This window comes from Larus michahellis, chromosome 9 (assembly GCF_964199755.1).
Source record: "Larus michahellis chromosome 9, bLarMic1.1, whole genome shotgun sequence".
In the NCBI taxonomy this organism is placed as follows: Eukaryota; Metazoa; Chordata; class Aves; order Charadriiformes; family Laridae; genus Larus; species Larus michahellis.
In genome coordinates, this window is record NC_133904.1 from 14,569,824 (window position 1) to 14,592,263 (window position 22,440).

General features: G+C 37.6%; 1 protein-coding gene across 3 annotated transcripts in view; it reads right to left on the minus strand.

Annotated features, from left to right (window-relative positions):
- Window positions 1-2,128: 2,128 nt before the first annotated feature.
- Window positions 2,129-22,440, minus strand: part of WDR72 (WD repeat domain 72) — a 123,291-nt gene continuing 102,979 nt past the window's right edge. For 2 of the 3 annotated variants that reach the window (XM_074601415.1, XM_074601413.1), the window contains 2 exons: window positions 9,531-9,629; window positions 2,129-3,693 (listed from right to left, as the gene is read on the minus strand). In XM_074601415.1, coding sequence (XP_074457516.1) covers window positions 3,638-3,693; window positions 9,531-9,629 — 155 coding nt within the window. In that variant the 3' untranslated portion in view covers window positions 2,129-3,637. The remainder of the gene's footprint in view (window positions 3,694-9,530; window positions 9,630-22,440) is intronic. The other variant, XM_074601416.1, reaches the window with a different exon arrangement.

Here is a 22,440-nt window from a genome sequence, read left to right on the forward strand (position 1 = left end):
AGAGAACAGCCTCTTTCAAAAGGAGTACAAACCCGGAAAAAGGTAATGCTGCTTATTGCACCTGTCCCATCCTTTTCTGAATTTTCAACACTTCATCTCCGTCAGACTTGCAAAATCACTGCCCTTGCTAGACTTCTGGTGGTGTCTGAAGCTTGCAGCCCTGTTACATAGTGGTTCTGTTCACGCGTCTCTTTTTTTAAAGAAACACTGGATTTCATATACGTATGTCAAGTTCCATGCCAACTTGCCTTCAGAATTGAAGGCAATCTTTCACTGGAAGAATCTTTCACTGGATTGGGTGAAGAGCATTGCTCAACAAAATACAACCCAAAAATGGAAGCAGTTGATTTCAATGATCTAATTTAAAATACTTAAATAGCACAAGAGATTTCAAAATATAATGTTTGGATTTGGAGCCATAAATGAACAGTTCAAAGTTTAGGGATGTTTCCAGGCAGGAATCTAGGTCAGTGACTACTTAGCAAGTATGAATCATTTGGAAAACTCAAAATCCCTCCAATCAAAGAGACATAAATGAGTTTTGGTTTGGGCTTATACTAAAGGACCAGTAACTTCCTTTTTACTTTTTTTAATATGTTATGAATTATGCAGATAATGTAAAAAATGCCTATATATTTTGAAAGCTGAAAATCTGTTTTGAAGAAAGACCACTGCATATAGCACCCTAAATCTCCAATTTTGTGCTGAGATAATGCTGATGTACGTGTGGGTTGTCCCACGCTTATATGGTATCTCTGCCTTATTCTTACCCTGGCTTGCTCATTCCTCATCCACTCTTTGCAGCGAGGCCCGTGTTCGTCTTGACACGGCCTGGTCATACAAGCAGTAGCGCAGACAGAAGTGAGGAAACACAGAAGGATGTCTCCTCTTTCCCCTCCATGGCTGGAGTGGGGAGAAACTGCCCTGACTATGAAACCACAACTTGAGCCATACAGTTTACTGGACCCTGTGACTTCTGGATGAAAAAACAAGAGACATTTCTCCTCAAGCAGTTTAGGTATTTATGAATTTTTTACCCCATATCTAAAATTCAGACGACTACTCTAAAATATTAGCATATTACTCCTTTTGGCAGGATTCCTTCAGAGTAACATAACACAAAAATATATTCTTAATTACCTTGCAACTTGACTGTAAAAACAGTCTCCATAAGCACGAATACAGTGGTACATCAGACTGCATTAGTATAGAAGCGTTTCTTCAGTTATGGTTTACAAGAAACAACTGCAGGAGCTCAATATGTATTTTTGTATATAGCTCTAAAATTGTGACTTTGACGCTAAGCAAGAGTTCATCTTGAGCATATACTGTAAAGTTGGTTGTTTGAAAGACATCCAGACCACACGGGAAATATATTTGCTTTACTGGGAAATAAATGTACCTAATAAAAAAAGTTCCTGCCTTACCTTACTGATACTGTAATTATAATTAGCACAAAGCACGCATAAGCATGTGCCAAACACCAATCATCACTGCACAAACCATTCCAAAGGGCCGTCTGTATTGGCAGTCTGCTGATGTGCACTGCTTTGCAGAATTAAAGACAAGCAATCAAATATTGTGTTGCACAAATGTAATTGCTACTACAGCAGTACTGGGTGTTACGGACAACGCCAATTCCTTGAGCTATGAGACCTCTTTGAACACATCAGTTTGCAAAATATCTCACAGAAAGAGATTTAAGGAGATTTGTTACCCTGGCACTAAGAACTGAGCTGGCCCAAGTGAGCAGCTGCTGATGCAAAGCAGTGATGTGTGTTGTGAAGGGAAATGGACTTTCCAATGCCAATGGAAGACTTCTGTGGCAAAGAGGTGGCTGCTGACAAGGGAGTGTGGCAAAGGAGATAGCACAGTCCATCCTTTAGTTGCTATTTGGTTTACTGTCTGCAAGGTTCCTGTAGTGTTACTAAGTTTGTGTAGTTATATTTGCAACTTTATTCTTACCTTCTTGATGTTTGCAACTCTGATTTAACCATAAAAGAGGAGGATATATGTCAGATGGAGACGTGTTCTGCTCTGAGTTGTGTTGTACAAGTATAAGCCAATAAGTCAATGAAATTATTCCAGACATCCAGCACAATAAGGGAAAGAATGGAGCCATAACACTCAACATCCAGATTGTTTAGTCATCATAATTCAAATACAAGCTTATATAAACAAAAGATATGTTTTACATAGGAAAATGCCTTCTAAGAATAAGGAAAATTTCTGAAAAATACCAAATGTGTAAAAACCAGTGACTTTTCTGTTAAAAGATGTAATTTTTTGGCATGGTATTTACAATTAGAGAAAAACAGCATTAAGTATCTTTATTTTCTCTGGATTGCAGCCTATTTTAATGACATATTCTTTAGTTGAATAAAAACTGAAATACTACTTCTCAGAAGGCCCTTCCACTCAATGGTTCTGAAGACCTCACTGCCATACACCACACTTAGAAACATGGACTCATGAGATACAAAAAAGCAAAAGAAAGGTTTCATGTTTCACAAAATTCAAGCCATAGTTATGGCAACAGAAACCTGGTTTTGTCACTCCCGCAGCCGTGACATTTCCCTACAAGTAATAAAGAGATTCACTGCCAGAGAATCTTTCTACACTGAAGAAATCTTCATTCTCCTAGTTATGGCAATTAGGAAGGGTAACATCAGCCCATGATTTCCACCATAAGGTATAGGTCCAGAAAAGCACATCCTCAAGTCCCTTTGACTTCATTAGCACTCTGACTATTGGTAATACAGAAAGGCAGCTTACTGCTCTGAGTGGCCATTCTTTGTCAAAGCAGCATAAATACCCCAGAATGCTAGGTGATAAATGAGTCTAATAAGCCACAAATATTCTCCACACATAATGATTATTATTTTTTTAAAAGACAAAAAATGTATAGCTGCTTTTCCCAATGAGTACAAATAGCAATTCAATGAAGTATAGCATTTCAGAAGAGGACTCCAATGGGCTTCTCCAGCTTCATACTGGTACTGCATTTCTACAGGTGATGGTGATGGCAGTATTTACAAAAAAGGAAAATTTACATCCTAGACATGGCAAATTTATAATCAATTTTCCATGTTCTCCTGTGCACAGAATATTTTTTATATCGTAGTTGTTTCTAAATATTGCATATTTAATTCAAAGCCTGCATTTTCCCTTTAAATGCAAACAAATTTTCTAATTATTTCAAATGCATTTGGTTTTGCTCAGTGTTAAAATGTTATTGGTAAGAGAAGTCAGAAGCAAGGAGAGATAAAAATTTAAATTTGATACATGTAAAAGAATATTAAAAATTATGCAAATGTTTCATGGTCAACCAAAGTTGTAAGATTCGGGATCACTACATAAACTAGTGAAAAAGATCTAAAAATAAAAAATTGATATTTTCTATGTTAGAACTATCTAAATTTAATTGAATAAATGTAACTTTATTAGTGACGGAAGTGTGAATTGAAGCCAAAAAATCATCAAAAAGAAGCTGATCTTATGGAAGGTGTTTCTTCTGAAAATGAATTATTAAAGGTATACAATAATAAATACAACAAGCCATTTCATGTCCACACCACATATGTCCTGTTTCTTGGCTGTTGTGCATCTTCTAGCTCTTCCAGCTGAGCAGGGTTTTCTAACACACCTTACAGGAGCACACCTTAGATATCCAGGGATGTGGCTTCATCTCATCTAGAAAAGAAATGTATTCATCTGGCTTAATGATTTAACAGTTTGAGGTAGCAGGCAAGATTTTGTTTTCAAAAAAATAAGTTATTTTACAGTCTGTTTACAGACTAACAATATCATTTTCATAAAGGAATGAAAATTTTCAACACCAAGACGCTAATGTTAAAAAATATCACAAATCTACCTCCAGAAAACATTATAATTTTTGCATTATAATTGCTATACTACAAGAGGCAATACGGAATGCAAAACAGCTCAAGAGAATGTATGGCGTTCCTCAAAACTTTTCTCCTGAACACCCTTCTCCTTCTTCCTCCTTTGTTGTTACAAAGCAAAACATTCCAGTGGATCAGCAGAAAGATAACTGCTGTTTTAAGTTAATAGACTGTTTATGTTTCCTTTGCAAATACACTTTACAAATTTGATATATTTTTTTTCAGCATAAATAATCCTACAATAGCTGTAAACAGAAGTAATAGGAATTTATACTACTAAGGCATTATATTTTAATTCTGTCATGGCTTAGCAGAATTCCACTGAAAAGCAGTCTGAATCATCAGATTTTAGCTTCATGATTTCTTCTTATTTTATGTATGGTAACATTTAAACATGAATTTTAAATATTACTTGTATTAGAAGCACTGCTTAAACTGGTACATGAAAATCAAGAAAGCAGCATACACTGTTCTTTCCCAGTCTAATAGATATCTTGTGCATGTATCATATTATCTCTAATCGTTTTGTCTATTTGTATCATAGACACAGAGAGATACGTATTTTCTTGATGTCCACTATGTGGTCTTCTGGTTTTACAGTTTGATTTACTATTTAAAAAAAACCAAACAAAACCTATGAGTCACGATACTAGTAACCCAGAATGCTGAGTGGATGTGACACTACATCTACTGCAGTGAAATTCTTATGTATTCATCTGTGCCTACCTTGGAAATTCCAGGACTTCTTTCTGGAATAATTTCTAGGCACTAACACTTTATATGCAGTCGCTGAGCAGTATGGGCCATCAGTGCCTGTGATCAGTGGGCTGCCCCTACGTTGCATCGTCTTCCTCCTTCATGGATCATCATCATCAACAACCTCCATCACTCCATTCCTGAATCTGTCCTCGTTTGCTGCTACCTACTTTTCATGATGATGTAAATACAGAAAAAGAAACTCATGCTTGTCTAGGCTGCTTCTTACTCAGAAATTTACTGAGCGTTTACTTTTACATTCTGCCTGTGTACTGATCAACAGCCATTTGGTGACACAGTGCTGACTTAACGCACTCTCCAGTGGATGGAACTTGGTGCTGGTAAGTGAATATTCGATAGAGTAATTATAACTTGCCTTATAACAAGATAGTCACAATTTTAGTGCTGTATTTTTAAGCACATTGTGGCTAATAAGACTCTTGATCTTAATACACGTCCTCATTCTCATTTCTATTTGCTGCAGTTCTGCCTCTCACAGACTGTATTTCAGGGATAGTCAGACATCGCTCCCATCTCTGTGCCGAGGTTTGCCTAGGACAGGCAACTAAGCAAGACTGTGGAAACTGCTCAGATTTTCACTATTATCTGTTATACGCTCAGAATGACATTCTGTCCTGAAAAGTCAAAAAATGAAGAGGGAAAAATTGAATGTGGGCGATGTTTTTGGAATGAAGGGATGGGAGAGATCATGAGCTGCAGAAGAGACCAGTTGACTCAGGCAGAAACTGGCTACTGAAGGCCATAAGCATTTAGGGTTCTCACCATTTACATGGTTTTCATCCAAAAAAAGAAAACACTCTAAATTCTGTCTACAGCTTCCAACTCAGTCTTCCATTAGGGAGGTTCAATTTCCCTCTATTACCAAGTGAAGTAATAGCCTATTGCGTAGTCTACCGCAATATCTCTGTTGGGGGAAACAGGAGGCAAGGGGCATCTGTGCCTCCATTGTTTCTCATGACTTCAGCCCAAATCTATTCCTTTTCCTCGTAAGAGCTATACTTGTCAAACCCTCCTTAGTGGGACTGCATCACATATGAAAGCTAAGACACCTCAAGTTGTGTCAAGTCCTGCTATGTTCCTCTTAGATTTTGACTGACAAAATTCAAAGCATTTTCAATCCCCTTAAAATCCATCTCAAGCAACTCCCCTGGGACAAGATAATCTGCCCTCTGGAGGTATGAATTTTCCACCATTGTTTGTACAAGAAAACTTGGGTGAATAGCTCAGATCTAGAAGTCTAACTTTTACATCCACGTTCACTCAGTTTCAGCCTTTTTCTCAGTTTCTCTAAATGTGGAAAATTTGTCTGCTAAAATGGAAAACACTGCTGGGAATATTTATTTATATTAAAGAAGCACTCTAAGAGATAGTGAATTCTTTACAGGGGGTTGATATGATTAAAAGTTGAGTTCTACAAAAAGCTGCTGCAATTCTTATCTGATTATTGTGTTCAAGGCCAGAGCAGAGACAAGTTTGAAAAGCCAAGGCTTTGCACGTCAACCAGAAGTAGTCCACAGCATGTGGGGAAAATGGCAGTGATAAACCTACTATTAGGCATCTGGGAGAGAAGCCCAGCATCTCCTCTGTGTGTGGGCTAAAATAGACATAAGCCACTATCACAGATAATGGCAGCTTGTAGGCACATGAAGGGAGCAACTAAAATCCATTTCACTTAGACAAGAGACTGCAGTCTGATATTTACTTGTGTCCATCACATGTGAAAAGTGTTTGCTGTGAATTATCCAAGAGAAAAGCACAGGTTGAGGGGTTTCATTACGTATCTGAGAGTAGTTCAGATCACACATTGAACACAAGAAATCACAGGTAAATCTCAGATTGGTGTCTTGGGTAGTCAAATGGATTCCTGCTATTCATCTGAGTATATGCCTTTTTCTGCAATTGCTGGAGGCCCACATCCAGAGCAGTGAGAACATGTGCAGACGCACAGAAAATGTGAAAGTAAAATAAGCAGAGTAAGCTTTATGTGATTTTAGAAAATTAAGATCACTTTGAAAATAACTCTCAGTCTAACGTCAAGGTTAGAGACTGCACCTTTCACCATTAGAAACCACAATGCGCAGATACGGCTGTTAACGGCTGCTCTGTAGCCTTCCCGATTCTGGTACAAGTTGTAATAAAGAACCCTTTTGAGGAATAGTTGGAATTCCTTGCAGGTATATTGTCATATTTTCACCTTTTCCTCATCAGAAGAGAGAATAAAATCAACATATTTCTTAACATCACTTTTGCACATATGACAACGTATTGTATGCAAGTGAAGCGCAAGAGGCTGCAAAACACATACATAGGCTTTTTCATGAAAACTTGTAAATGAAGTTTGTAAGTTTGCTCAGACTTTGGATATGCGTGAGAGAGATTCTAAAGTCGCAGGTTTCACCAAACCAAACGCTGACCTCCCACTCTCAAATTCCAAGCTATGATTCAAAGTTAAAGCACCTGAGCAATCCTAGAGAAAAATCATAGCCGAGTGACTGTCATATTATTGTTTCAATGTTTGCTACTAAAAGTAAGTGGTAAGTTTTAAGTAAATGTATTGTGTTACCAAATCTTTCCTTTCAAACAAGCACTTCTGTCAGAAGTGTCTTAATTTCTTATCACAGAATTTCATCCGCACAAGGAGCAATAAATAATTCATGTTCCTAGCTCTTTGTTGTGTGTCCCTGAACTGCACAGAGCTGGAAGGCTGACAGCTGTGTCAGGACAAGCACCAAAGATCTGACATGACAAGTGACTAACAAGTTTCTTTCAGTCTATAGTGAAAGAAGACAATGGCATAAAGTGCAAAAACGAAATCCCGAAACAAAATGAAACTGTTTCTTTCTCTTTACCTAAGTGTTTGCTATGAGCTTATTTCCGACCCATAACCTCTGGTCATTTTATAGTACTGCCCAACCCCCTTTACTCCTCACATTCGCCTGGCCATTTACGCCTGTCCACGGATCAATATGAGCAATTCTTGGAGAAATACGATGTCTCCATGACAACCAAGCCACAAATTCTCAGTGGAAAGCAGTGAGACCAGTAGTGAAATCTCCTGAGGTTTTCAGACCTATAAGACAAGATGTCTCAAAATGCAGGAATGGACAGAAACAAAAGCCAGAGTAATTCATTGTTTATTACTAGTTTAATGATGTCAGATGGACCGAATGGAACTCAGTTTTTAAGTTTAGATGCTTTATCAACATGTATTTTTGCCAGTCAATATTCACCTCCTGACAGGCTTTTATTCTTTCCGTTGCTTCATATAGATATGCAGGGTGCAGAATTGGGTTTTCAAGTTCCTGTCTAAACGCGTACACTAGAATCAAGCTAAGACTAAAATTAATGTTACCTTTAAAGTACATTAATTCTCACCTGAACACTTTAGTGCCACCTTGTTTTAATTCTTTCTCACTTCAGAACAGATCAGAACTTGGACAATCCACATTTTGGCCCCTAACTATTGTTGAAGGGACTACAGACAGTTTCTGAAGAAGGTGCCACGCACCACAGATTGTAGGTGCGGTAAGGAATTAAACTTGGCTCCTTCCCGAGTAGATTATCTGTTTCTTTCTAAATCTCATGCTGGTTTCTGTCGTACAGCATTGAGTCCAAGCCTACGTAGCTTTAAAATGAATACGGATTTACAATTCATTGGTTTCAATTATTCTAACATATACTGCTGTTCATTTCTGTGGAAAAGATGAAAAGGGAATGTAGTTCAAATCAGGTATATGACAGCAGTTGAACTCCCAAGGAATCTTGGAGGAGTGGAGTGTGCTGAAATATAATCCCCCAGACATGGGTCCTATCTGGGTTCTGAGATGACTTAGGGGACCTGACATGGATTTCAGACTGCACCCTTTGACTGAAAATTAAATCTCAGCAGTGTTCCTTGGGGAAGGATCAGGGGACTGTTGGCAGCTGCCCCCTGTCAGCACAGGCTGCAAGATTTGGAAATCTCTTAACTAAGCTGACAGGCCGCAGAGACGATGAATCAAAAATATGATACACGGATCAGCACACAAAGATGCAAGAGGGTACACAGAAACCAGATAAAGCTGGGAAGGAAAAGAGCAAGTGAAGAAAGATGTTTAACTCTTTCACTAATGAGGACTATGTGCAGGTTACATATGATGGTGTATGTGGGTCAAGCTCATCGTTTGCTTAAAAGATCTTAGTATTTAGTCGCACAGAATGTTTTTAATCAGCTGTGACTCAATACACTTTATATTTAACTGTTTCCCTTTGGGATTCATTTAATAAATTTTGTAGATGTTCCATAACGAGAAAGATAATGAAACTACATGAAGATAAATCTTTTAGTCACCAAAAAGAATGCACTTTATGGATGTTCCTGTATTTAGCTGAATCAATGTTAAGAGCCATTAAAATGAAATAATGATTGTGAGCTGGTTTAAAGAAAAGAATCAAGCTATTTAACGCTACCAATTTGCTCTCCTCCAGAGATACACTGTTTGAATGTCTGCCACTATATTCAACTGCAGTATATACAGTCCTTCTAATTTTTCATAATCTCATGCTACCTTCAAAGGGTCAGACATTGTACATACATTAAGTAAGCAGCGTAGTCCAAAACTAATTATAATGAACTAGTAGTGTCAGCTTTCTTTTTGGTCATAAAGCCTTTATCCTTTCTAAGACCTGAATTCTTGATGAAAGAGGAAAGGATAACAGCTCCACACTGTGACCCCTGGAGGTGACCATTAATTTGACATTGCAGCTGCTAAAAAGGAAACAGCATTACAATGTGCTTTTTTTACAGACCCAAAAGCTGTGTCAGATTTATCACTTGATACTTGGTGACTGTCTTTAAATGCCTCTCACCTGGACCCTCAGACTCTTCCAAGACACATCTGTCAGGCGTATCCTCCACATCTTGGAAGTTTGCCGAGTTTGAGCTCTTGTCATGCTTCAGCGCACTGACTGGAGCAATAAAGAATAAAAACAGGGGGAGGGAGAAATGTAATGTATTCAGAAACAAACACTTCCTGATTTTCTGCAGACCTTTCAATGCTGAAGACATAATTTGTAAACACAAATATTAGACTGAAATAAAACAGAAACTCACAGTGTTTATACGCAACCATAGCACAGTTGAAAAATCTATAGACAAGAATTCATTCAGGGAGAAGTTTGAGGCATTGGCTTAAATGCGATCCCTTTGAAGTAAAAATACAGTTTTTTCTTACAGAATCCCAAAATAATTTAGAAGCCATAAAAAGTGCTTGTCTCTTTCACCAACGAAGCCAGTAAACAATAGAAAAGATCAATTAGGTGGTTTTGTAATTACTGGAGTCATTCACCAGGAAGAGAAATGGTGTTCGTTTTAAGATGAAGAAAGTGTAATAAAATTAGTGATAATTCCAAAGTGCAGTAAAAACCAGACTGAGCTGCAGTTTAGAGATTGCCAAATTTGATTTCTTCTTTTACTTAACTGCTAAAAACATTTTCATTTTAGAGCATGAAAATATTTTCATGGAAACAATTATTTGCCTGTATATGACTTTTTAATTCATTTGGCTTTTTGAACAAATCCCATATAAGTTTTCCTGAACAGAAGAGAGGTATTTCCCTTGTCAGCACCCCTCTCCCTCTCTTCTGCTCCATATCTCCATATGGAGCCACAAATGTGGCTTGAAGTACAATTATTAAACAATACGTTATGGAATAGCACAGCAAAGACTAGATCGCCATTTTTCAGTCCCATTAAAACTCTTAGCCGATCCCATTTCTTAGGAAAATAGTGTTGACTAGAAAATACTTATTTTTGTCTAATATCTAGAAAACTAATCAAGGTTACACACTTCCATGAGGATGGGGATATCAATGGCAATACACAATTTCAGTACAGTTTTGTCCTGTTTTCAAAAAAAGAAATTTCTTCCCTTATAACTTTTGATGGATTTTTCTTTTTTCACCAAGAGAATATTTGCTGAAAGATTACTTAATTTAAACACCCATTTAAATTTTCCAAAATTATGAGTGAATCAACAAGGCCTCAGGCTATTATTCAGACAGGAAGAGCTCAAAAGACACATATTCCACTTCAGTGCTCTGCGCTTTCCATCGGTTTGCAGCTATTGATCCCGGGTCACCAAAAGGTTCCATCATTCTTGACTCCTGCATCTACACAGAGTCCGTTTGAAGCAATCAGGGCTTCAATACAATTGTGGAATTAGATCCTTGAAAATGTAATATTAAAACATAATAAATAATGAAATCTATGGTAGTGACACCACACATTTTACCTGAAAAAAAAAGCCAGTAAATTTTGCTTAAAAAATCTGCCTTGGATGGCAACTAAGCAGTACATAAAACCCTGCCCAGGTAGAGCAGGAACACTGGTTAAATTTCTAAGCTTACAAAAGGCCAGTAGACCTGTATCAATGGTCAACGTATCCACATGAAGGGGAGTTTCAATGCTTATCTCTGCCATGGAACTATTGACATGATAATCTGCATGAGGTGACTTGACACTGAAGAACAAGTTACAATAAATAACAATTGTTCTTGTTCACACGTGAAAACACTATGATATGTGCATAAAGAAATGCCTTCAAAGATTTGAAGACATTTTGAAGAACACTTTGAAGAAGTGTTTTTCTCAGATTTTTACAACATTTAAATAATTTTCAAATGCACTAACTGAAGGCCAGGATTCTCACTTCAAAAAAAGAAAAATCAGAAAATACAAGTGTGCATATAATAGTTTCAAAAAAATTGTTTTGTGGCAAATTTATTAGAACATTCTCTCTAAAACAGTTCTTCCCATTAAGCAGTCAGCTCCACTGTGCTGAGTGATAGATTGAGTCATTACAGCTGCACAAATTTAAAAGTCAGAACTAGTCTGAAGCAGAGCAATAGGAAAATTTCCAACAGAGTATACTGTGGTAAAAGGGAGAAAACAAAAAGTACGGCTATGCCTCTGCAGGGAAAGAGAAAAATCACAAGAGCTCTCCTCTCCAAAAAACATAGCCATGACCAAAAACTCAGAATCATCCTTTCAAAACGAAAGGTGGATTTTCACCCAGTAAAGAACTCTCATAGCGAACCAAGGAGGGGAGATGCATTCACAGCCCCAAGCATCAGTCCCAGTTAGGAGATGGCAGGTACTTCCCTTGCTGGGATTCTGTGCTGTAATTGCTCTTCCACGGGACTAGGCCAAGCCTGCTCAAGTGCTCTCCCTCTGTCCCAGACCACATCAGCATAAATGATATCATTTAAACTCACCTGCTTGATTTTACAACAAAGGAGAGCTGAACAGTGTGTTTAGGGAAAGTACCACATTGAGCTGAGAAGTAACCCAGAATATAATGGATAAAAGACAGCTAGAAGCAGGTCCACGCACACAGATGAGATACATCAGAAGGAAGGTGTGAAGCGAAGAAGAAAGAAACAAAGACAGGCCAGCAAGATCCTTGGACAAAGCAGAAGGGTCTTCAGTTGATACGCTTGAGTAGAGATTGCAGAGATTTGGGGAGATTCGGAAGAGGATGGAGTCACTGAAAGCCAAGAAAGACAAAAAAGGGAAAAAAGGGATCACAGGCAGAGCTGATAGGGCTGACAAATGACAAAAAACAATGATAGAACACTTGCACTAATAGCTGTTGGCAAGGAGTCATTAGGAACAGTTTAAAGGGAGTGGAAAGCAGGGATGGAACAGGTTTTCACAGGGACAGAACAGGTTTTCACAGGACAGAGAAGCAGATCTCTAGACAACTTGTGTAAAAGGAGCTGTCTAAGAACGAGGTTCAGCAGGAAAGAGTGAAGGGAGGAAAACACATATTTCAGAAAACCAGGAGACAGGCTGGGACAGGCTCGGACCGTGTGACTGGTGTGAGTGAGGGATGCCCATCTTAGCCTTGTCACTTACTCAGAAGTACACATACCTCCCTAGGCAAAACTCAGGCAAATAAACTTCACGATACCCAAGTTTACGAAGTTACATAATGAGTGTGCGCAGTGAGCAAGAAAGGGACCCAGGCAGAGACCTTCAGATCTTTCTTTTTTTAAACCATCACATGTTATATGCTCAATTTGAAGAGGAAGGTTCCTTAAAAATATCATAAAAGAACAAAGGGAACTGAAACGTTAAAAATAAGGAAAGAACAGTCTGGCCCAAATAAAGAGTGCAAGTAAAAAATGGCATTACCTAATCACGAAAAAAAGATTTCAAAAAATCTGAACACTGACACCTACTTTGCTGTGTTTTCTCTTAGGGGAATAGGATTTTATGTTCAAATGTCAATAGGGGAAATATTGTTCTGAGTTTCTTATACCTAGGATGCTGATGGAATTTAAGTTATTTAAACATAAACAGTGTGATCTTTATCCATTCTGAGGATACTCTGTCCTACTTTGGGTCTAAATGGACCTTAAAATTACTTTTGCTTCCATTTGAAAGCTAATTTGTGTAGCCAAAGTGATGTAAATATCTGGAGTATAAACGAGCCCCAAATCTACAAATCAGAGAAAAAGTTAAGAAACAACAATTTCTGATATAATAACTCCAATGATATTTTCTTTCTATTCAGTGCAATGTAATTTCAATTATTAACTGGACAGTAGAAATGAGCTTTGTTAGCATGGAAGTAAGGTAAAATGACACATTTCACTGAGGCAAATGACCTTGAACTTAGCATCTAAAAATGACATAAATCTTCATTACACGATCAATCGTGAGAACTGTGGTAATTTTTTCTGATACATCTTAATAAGCTCTTAAGAGTTGTTTACTGAACTTGATACACATTCTCTCACACTACTGAAACAGAAAAAGACATATAAAAAGTAGTTCTGGAATTTAAAACAGCAAAATAATATCATAAGATCATAGTATTCAAAGTATTCAAAGAAACATTTATGCAAATAGTTTCAAAATATTTCAAATTCCACAAAATAAAACCAAATTATTTCCAAAAAGAGATCACAGACTGATCCGTGATCAATCTATGAAAGAACAGTCTTTGTGTGAACGAACTGTTAAACGATAAGCTGTTCTTTGTGAATATCCACTAATTACAGCGACAACTCACCACTATTATTTGTTTCTACGTGTTCTGTTTAAACTCTGAAAAGCCTTGTTCCACTCTGGAAACATCACACACTAAAGTGTACATAACATGCTCTGCATACCAATTTGCAGAGGGCAGACACATTGGAGAAAGAAGTTTGTATAATACAGGTGAATAAACCAGTTAGTGTTTTCTGATAAGATGCCTTTGTTATTGATAAGATAGATTAGTAACTCAAAGACAGCCTGTCTGCAGAGAAAACAAGAACTTATTTGTCATTCAAAAATAGCAGATAGGATAACAAAAACTATTTTTCAATCAAAAATATTAGGCAAGATAGGCTATAGGCGATAAATATATCCAATACAGAACACAAAGCAACCTGAATCTAAATAAAACTGCATGAAAAGCTCTGTAAAGGAAAATAAAATGCTGGTATATTTTTATTTTCGTAAATGGATAAAACAATCATGCTTCAATGCCGCTTCTGGGATGTATGGGATCTACAGGCACTTACTGTATTATATCTAAGAAGCTTGATGGAGAGCTGGGCAAGAAATGCTTTGAGTACTATTTTAAAAAGCACATTTCATAGATACCATAAAAAGCATAACAACAGCTGTACTCGCTGAGACCAAATATCATCAGTGTAAGAGTCCACTACACTACAGTAATACTTCACCAGAAATTTCCACTAAACTCCAATTTGAAACGGGGAATTCCAAAATATTTATTTTTTTTTTTACATGTAAAAACCGACAGTAGATTTCTGTTCCACAAACTTCTCTCGTTTTCCCTTAAACAGGTAGAATTTTTGCACCCTTAACATCCTACACCCTAACTTGCCTTAACATGGCAAGCTTTACCACATCGGTGGGCATCTCTTTTTGTTTCTTTGCACGTTTCGTATTAGCTTAATGTGAAACTTATTCTTGTATGAGAAAAGGCACACGTAGGAGCCCTGCACACTCTCTCTGTGGTGCTTGTGATTGAACATCCTTTGGTTTATCCTCTTTCAACCATCTCTTTTCTAGGTTGAGGGTTACTATCCTACTTAGTTTTTTCCATCTATTTTGATGTCAACCTAAAAGGATACAGTTGTTTCATTGATATTAAAAGAAATGCAGAAGGCATTCATGAAATGGCAAGTGAAATAGCAGCAGTTACTACAATCACCTAAAAACAGAAAAAGCAGGTAACAAAGTCACACCACCCGCTGTGGAGCACCCATCCTGCCATGAGGGTGCCGGGCAGGGAGTCAGAGAGGGTGGGGACGTGCCCTTGACGGCACCAGCGCCGAGTACAGCACCCGGAGGACTTTGCAGGTTTTACAGGTGATACTGCTGCGCACAGAGCCTGGTGTGGGGTTTGTTGCCACCGCATGAACACCATTGACTCATGCTCAGCTTGTGATCCAGATTCTTTTCTGAGAAACTGTTACCTTGCTATTTCTCCCCCATCCTGCCTCTTTGCAGAAGATTAATCCTACCTCAGCCTAGATCCTTGCTCTTATCCTTATTGAATTGAACCCTGTATTTTTTTTTCCAGACCATTTCTCAGGCCATATAAACCACTAATTCATCTCACTGACAGAAGACATCAGTTGCTGGTCATTTCATAATTTTTAGTGTCATTTAAAAAAACCTGCACCAATGTATGTAGTTGTCATTTAATTGAGAATGGCTGGTTATTATCTTCTGATGATTAAATATCACATTCGCTCAGTTTTCATTACATTTTAATTTTAAAAAGAGAGATTAAGAAATTAACCCGGAGAAACACATCATTATTCTAAAGTGAATGCTGCAGCATATGGAAGTTGGAACCATCCTTGAAATAAGCCAGAATGGCAGCAGTCAAAACGGAAGCTACAGTAACTTAAATCCATTCCACTGAATGCAGAAGTAGGGCCTAATATTACAGTGCAGAGCGCAGTCTGCAGAAATACTAACCCAAGTGCCTGGGGAAGCCAGAGCTTGCTCTTGCACTCTGTGAAGCCACGTGCAAACGAAACTCATTCCACTCACTAAGTGAATTGCAACTAAAGAACATTTTTCCTTCTGTAAGAGTGAAATTTCTTTTAAAGTTTTTATATATTTTAAATAAAAAACTCCTGAAACTCCATTCATCCTCCCTCCCCATATCTATGAGGACAGCATTACTCCAGACAGGAAACCAGAAATTTTCAGTGATTCTTTTCCCAATATACCTTGAAGTTTTATTCACCCAGAGGGACTTCCCTACTTCTCTCAACTAAAATATAATGGCATGTAACAAATTATGCTCTCAAAGGACATCCCATTTTTGTTTCATTAGTGCAATGAAACATTCACTCAATTTTAAAGCAGTTGTCTTGATCTTAGTTGTGATTTATACTGGAATCTGTCCATGTATTCTGTGTAGTATATATAATAAAACACCTAACTAGTTAAATTTGTCTCAGTGGGTTCTGCTGCAAGAAATAAAATACTTTCCCATAAAATCCCACACACCATTTACTGCACAGTTCTGAAGCATATGCTTCTGTAAAACTTAGGAGGATTTAAAAAAGGAAAATGTAACCTCAAACTGTCTTTAATTAATTCTATCGTTATACACTGCTTTTTCTTCTCAATGATGTCCCCATCTAGAAAGCCCAAATTTCTTTTTTTTTAATTCCCTAAATGTGTGGTAGTGCATATTCAGTAAGACTGAATTAAGTGATTACATTTGATCAACATTCTTTATCCCTCTCATTATTTTTTTTCAACCAGTAACTGGGAGAGAATAGAAAAACAATTTTTACAGGAATTAGCAAAGAAGGCCAATTTTCAGTTCTGATAGTTACTAGATAATTAGTTTCTTTTTTAATTAAAGTATATAATATCTCCTCACCTGTCCAATATTCTAAAAATATATATCAAAATCCCCCCTGGTTTCTGCACATTAGATCAATGGCGTGGGAGGGTATGAATTGCACATATGACTGCCTATCAGTGTATCGGTAGCTTCTGTAAAAACAACAAACAAAGAAAGAAATACTTCCTATTTTTTAAATCGCATTATTGATGGCATTGACATTATTATTTTCATGACAGCAATCAATTTGGTATTCAAGTCTAAAACCATTAATCAGGGAATTTTCAGAGGATTCTGGTTCCGTCCCTTTCTACAGAGGAATTCTAGCTGTGGATTGCCTCAATTGCTTTTAACACCGAAATGAAACAAAAGTGTGCAGCACCGTTATGACACTGACATATCCCTGTGCATAATGTGAATGTTATGGCTTGCATACTCTTCCCTTCTCTCGATCAAAGCTGTCCAAATAGCTTAATCCATGGGAAAAAAAATACACTCAGAGCCTCTTTATTAACCTCTTCTGGCCAGATTATTGTTATTATTTTGCATTATGGCCTTGAAGATGTATTACTGATAGGGAGGTAAAGCCAACTGCCGCCCAGCATGACTCTGCTGAATGGCTGCTGTATGAAAGTGGAAGTACTTATTTCCAAGACATTTCTGTGATGCTCCCTACTGTTAAAATGTTATCTGACTTTAAAAGATTTTCACTTCAATTGTAAGCAATAAGTAAACGCGAGCAGTACAGTACTGTATACTGAAGAGTTTCACTAGCTGGTCAAACAGGCTTTATTCCAAGAAACTAATGTTGTATAGGACTGCTTCCTGGTGGCTGAAACCTCTGATTGGCAAAAGACAGTGGACTTTTCAGTCAGCAAGCTAGTTACCCATGGATGTGGCTCAGGGCTGACACACAGATTGACTGGTTCACACTAATTTACTTCACACAGATTCCATTTATCTCCTAGAAGATCCCCTGGCAGCAGCTTATAATGGCATATCCTAGGATGCCTGCCTGCATGAGTTTTTAAAGCGGCAGAGCTTGATGAATCTAAGTCCAGAAAACAGTTCACAGATTGAGGACTAGGTGCAATCAAAAAACATCAAGTAGCACAGCTGGGACTTGCTAGCTTGCTTGACTGGTTTGAGCAGCTGAGCATTAACTACGCTTGCTTTCCTGCTGGCAGCCTTGTGTCACTAGAACAAATCGGAGCACTACCCGACAGAAAAGAAAAAAAAGAAAAAGAAAAAGAAAAAGAAAAAGAAAAAGAAAAAGAAAAAGAAAAAGAAAAAGAAAAAGAAAAAGAAAAATAAAAATAAAAAGAAAAAGAAAAAGAAAAAGAAAAAGAAAAAGAAAAAGAGAAAAAGAAAGGAGATTATTGCATTGTAAAGATACTATTAACAGATGCAGGAAAAACTCATTAGAACACTGAATCTTTATGCAACTCCAGGATTATCAAACTAAATAATGCTCTGGTTAGCAAGTTCTGAGGCTAGGAATCTGGAAAATTTCTTCTGGTCATGCTAACAGTTCCTAGAAAAAAGACTCGAATAAAACTAAAGCTGTTGCCATTTCTTTCCTATTGAAAACTATATTCAATCTAGTGATACATGCACAATGAAAAAATAGTTACCAATATACTGGGTTTTACGTTATAACAAGGTGAGGTACAGGTCAAAGGCAATTCCTCGCCTCCAAAGAGAACAACAGACTTCAATAGGTGCAAGCTTATAAATTGTAGTTTTAAAAGGACTGAAAATCCAGGCTTACGCTATAGCTCTCCAAATTCAGATAGACAGAGACTATTCTTTACAGTCCTTCTCAGAAAAGAAGCAAAAATTAATATTATTAGACAATAACATTTGACAGCAAATGTATTGTGAGAGATCCAAAGCACATTTAGTACTTAGGAGGTTAAAGACTCAGCTGTAGTGCTAGTTGATGAAAAAGTAGGATTAAGGCTTTAGTATGAGTCTTGACATGATCATGTTGTCTGCCTGCTGTCTTAAGCTTCGAAAAACAGCTGGGATCATCTTCTTATAAGCTCCAACTCAAAGATGTTTAAGCAGTTCCCAATCCAATTAAACAGAGGTAAATATAAGGAAGGGCCCTACTGAGCCCAATCATCTTATTTTTTTAATGAAAAACAGCATAATTGCAGGTTACACAACTCCTTAATCTCACTTTAAACCTAACAGACTGCTGCTTTATAGTGCACATGGCAGGCCCAGTTAACCCAAGCATTCTGTATTGGTGTGCTTAATTTTTGATCATTATCCTTTATTATGTTACTTGTAATCCTAAAAGCCTATGATTGTGTCCAGATATTTGGCAAGGATTGTACCTGGATATACAGGGATTCTTCTTCTAAGAGTAATGGATTAATTGGATAGTACTGTATGACCAGTAGATGGTTTGCAGTGAAACTGCTGTGCAGTTTTTAATTTGTGAAGTCCACTTCCTCCTTCTTCTGTCCCTGTCCTTTAAACAAATTGCCTTTTTGAACATTTGCAGCGCCTATCTATTCTCACCACTAACTGACAGCACTATAGAAATAACGCTGCCCAACAGAGTGGACGGCTTACTAAAATCCTCGTCATAAAAATTAATAGGAGATATGGAAATCCTATCTTTCAGGTGGAAATGCATGTTCAATTTAAAAGTGGCGATCTCATGCACATGACCCAATCATGGCATTATTACTTAAAGGCTTAGATCATTAGGCCACTTTTTTTCCGCACAGTCAAAAGATTTTGAGGTGTGCTTATGCGACCATTTTGCCCCACGGTACGTATTTTTTAAATTATTACAGTTGATACCATAAAACACATATGTAATCCTTCTACTTTGTCCTATAAATATGCACAAGGACATTGTCCAAGGATGTAAAAGCAAAATCTCATCAGGGACTACTTCAAATACAGGCTCCTCGTGTCTCTAAGAGCAAGAAGGAAATTTAAATGATCAGGAGCTAACTGTTTGCAGTAGCTGTGTTACATTATGCATGATTCTTGGCTGCACAGGATTTAATTAATGATTTCCAGTTACATGGTTAAGATTTGTAGTGAACTGGCGTGCAGAGAAGCAAACTAGCATCTGACAAACTTATATCATTTTGTATTTTTTCCCAAACACCAGCTACCATGAGTTGCTGTCCCTTTTTTGTGTAGCTGGAAATCTATTTTGTATATATGGACAATGACTCTGGGCTGTGCTACAGAAGCATGAATCTGGATTAATTTCAAGGCAGCTACTTTCCTGATGCGATTGACAACAAAACCTGGACATTACTATTCTGGGAATTAATAAGCAATTTTTGTTGTTATCTATAAGTATCAGAAAGGTGCACTGTTGAACTAATGGATGATACATAATTATATCAGTAATGAATGTGGACCATCTGTTTCAGTTACCACAAAACAGACACAGGTTTGGGAAACAGAGTCTCCCCTTTAAGCACCACGGGATGTATGTCCAGAAAATGAATGTGGCACTCCCTCAAATGAGTAGATAAGCAAGGAGCTGTGAAGTACTTAGTGAGTAAAAGATGACCCCTGTCTAATACTACACCTTCACTCTATTCACCTATGCTCGACTTTATTCTTCAGGCCATCAGCAAGATGTATCTGTAAGTGGACAAAACAGCCTGGACCTTCCACTTTGAGATGGGTAATAAAGAGGAAAGACAGACACTACAGGCACTTCCAAGAAGATGGACATCTAAGGAGGTGACTGACAAGTGTCTCTGTGGTTCGTAGGCTATGTGAAACCATACCTGCAAGGAACTAAAAAGCATAGTTCCAAAAAATGCAGATGATTTGCTGTTGATAGGTCAAACATGGTACAAGACCGTCATCTTAGTGGAGTTAAGCTCCACGGGGGGATGAAGAGCCAAGGAGAAACACAAGTGTGAGCTCTTCCATGCTCTCTTTGGTGCATTCAAGTGCTAAAAGAGAGCGTGAGGCAGAAACAATCTAGATGGAGAAGTGGCAGGATTTTTTAAAATGTCAAATTCATTGCACTTTGCTTAAATAAGGTTGGTCAAATGTAACAGGAGCATGCTTCTCACTGCTGCCAAACTTAAAAGTTTGCAATCAGTGTTGGTACTGCCTATTTTCAGCATAAGACTCGTGTTCACAGGTATGAGGTTTGCTTTTTTTTAAAAAAAAGTTTTATTTAGGTTCTTTTTCACTTTTTTTTTAAGTGCTAGCCTTTTTCTGTGTTGAGCTTTTATTCCTCAGGAAGATATAATTTTCTCCAGGTTTCTTTTGCTTTTAGTAGTAAGTTAATGCTTTCATATTATCACTTTCCTATAAGAACTGGGACTTTCAGAAAAGAAACACACAAGGTACCACAAGATTTGCTATAAAATTATGAAGGCTGGTGAAACAACAGTATATTCACTGGGTGCATTATTGTGGTAGCCAAGTCACCGGTTAGAATTTGATTTTTTGTTGATGTCTGATCATTAGTTTCTTGTTAATTCTGAAAGCAAAGATTTCTATTGCTTTTTGTAATATACCTAGTCAAAAGTATCCGGAATATCTTTATTTACGTATTCTGAAATCTACCTGTTCCAGGGTGTTGTGTATTTATGCACATCTGTATTCCAATTCACGCATAGAAAAGGTAGGCATACACTATTTGGAGATGATCCAGTCCTCGACAAGAAATTGCATATGGAAGAGTCCTACCTGTCTCCTTTAGGTACTTCAAATTGTATTGCTGGTATTCTTCCCTTTTACTGGTTGATTTGTTTCTGTTCCTATATGCTTTCAACTACCAGCTTGTCTGCACAATCAGAGGTGAATCTAGGGACAGAGGACGTATCCATCCTCTACATATGGAAGGATAAAAACAAATTTAGTATTTCAGGAAACAAACCTGCCAGTTCAGGAGATCACTAAAGGTTGCACTCCAGCTCATAAAATGAGTGAAGTGGAAATGCCAAAAGGGCTCCTGCAGAAAAAAGGTACAAATGTGCAGCAGGACCTTGACTGCAGTTTCAAAAGCACAATGCAATTGCTGTAGCATAATTAACAAAGAACACAGTTTTCTTGTAAAATAAATCACAGAACGCTCACTGCCTGCTCAGGGCACTGAGTTCACCTTTGTGTTAACTAGGTGCAAGTTTTATCAAAAGCAATAGAGCTGCTCTTGATTTACCACAACCTGAGTTTGGCCAAGGTGGCTAGGATGAAGCAAGCAGCATAGAAATTCTAATGGATGTGTAAAAAGGATTAGAACAGATATTGTAGAAGTAAGTCAACTTTCCACAACTACATTCAAAAGAGCAGAAGTTCACTTTCACCAGAATATAACTGACACTCTGGAATCTGCCTAATCTTTTCCAAAGCAATCCAAATAAACTCTTCAGCTCCAACATAAAGCCTTAGCCTTAGTCCAATGATTTGAGACTACAAAGCTGTAGCACAGCAGTATACCTGATTTCAATGACTGTTAAATGCACAAAGCCCGCTGAAGCTCATAGGCACTCCAGTCTTTGCACATCCTTCATCACAGCCAAATAACAAATGCAGGTGAGCTTCAAGATATAAACTGCTCCCATAACACGATGCTTCTTCCAGAGGAGAACAGCCTACCTCTGCCAAGAGAGCTCCACTTTACATTTTTACATTGTTACAGAATTGCAAGAATTCTTGTGACAGTAAAAGAAAAAATATCTACAGTGCATGTGCCCTATTGGACTTCAAAAGTACACAACCAGATTTGCTGTTTGTGTAAAGCACTTAGTACCTAGGTTTGTTAATTCACTTAGAGACACCCTTTGATCCTAGGAAAAACTGAAAGGCTAAAGAACAGATTAAAGTAATTCTATCCATGTGAAGAGTTAAATTTAGGTTTACAAAATTGGGATCAC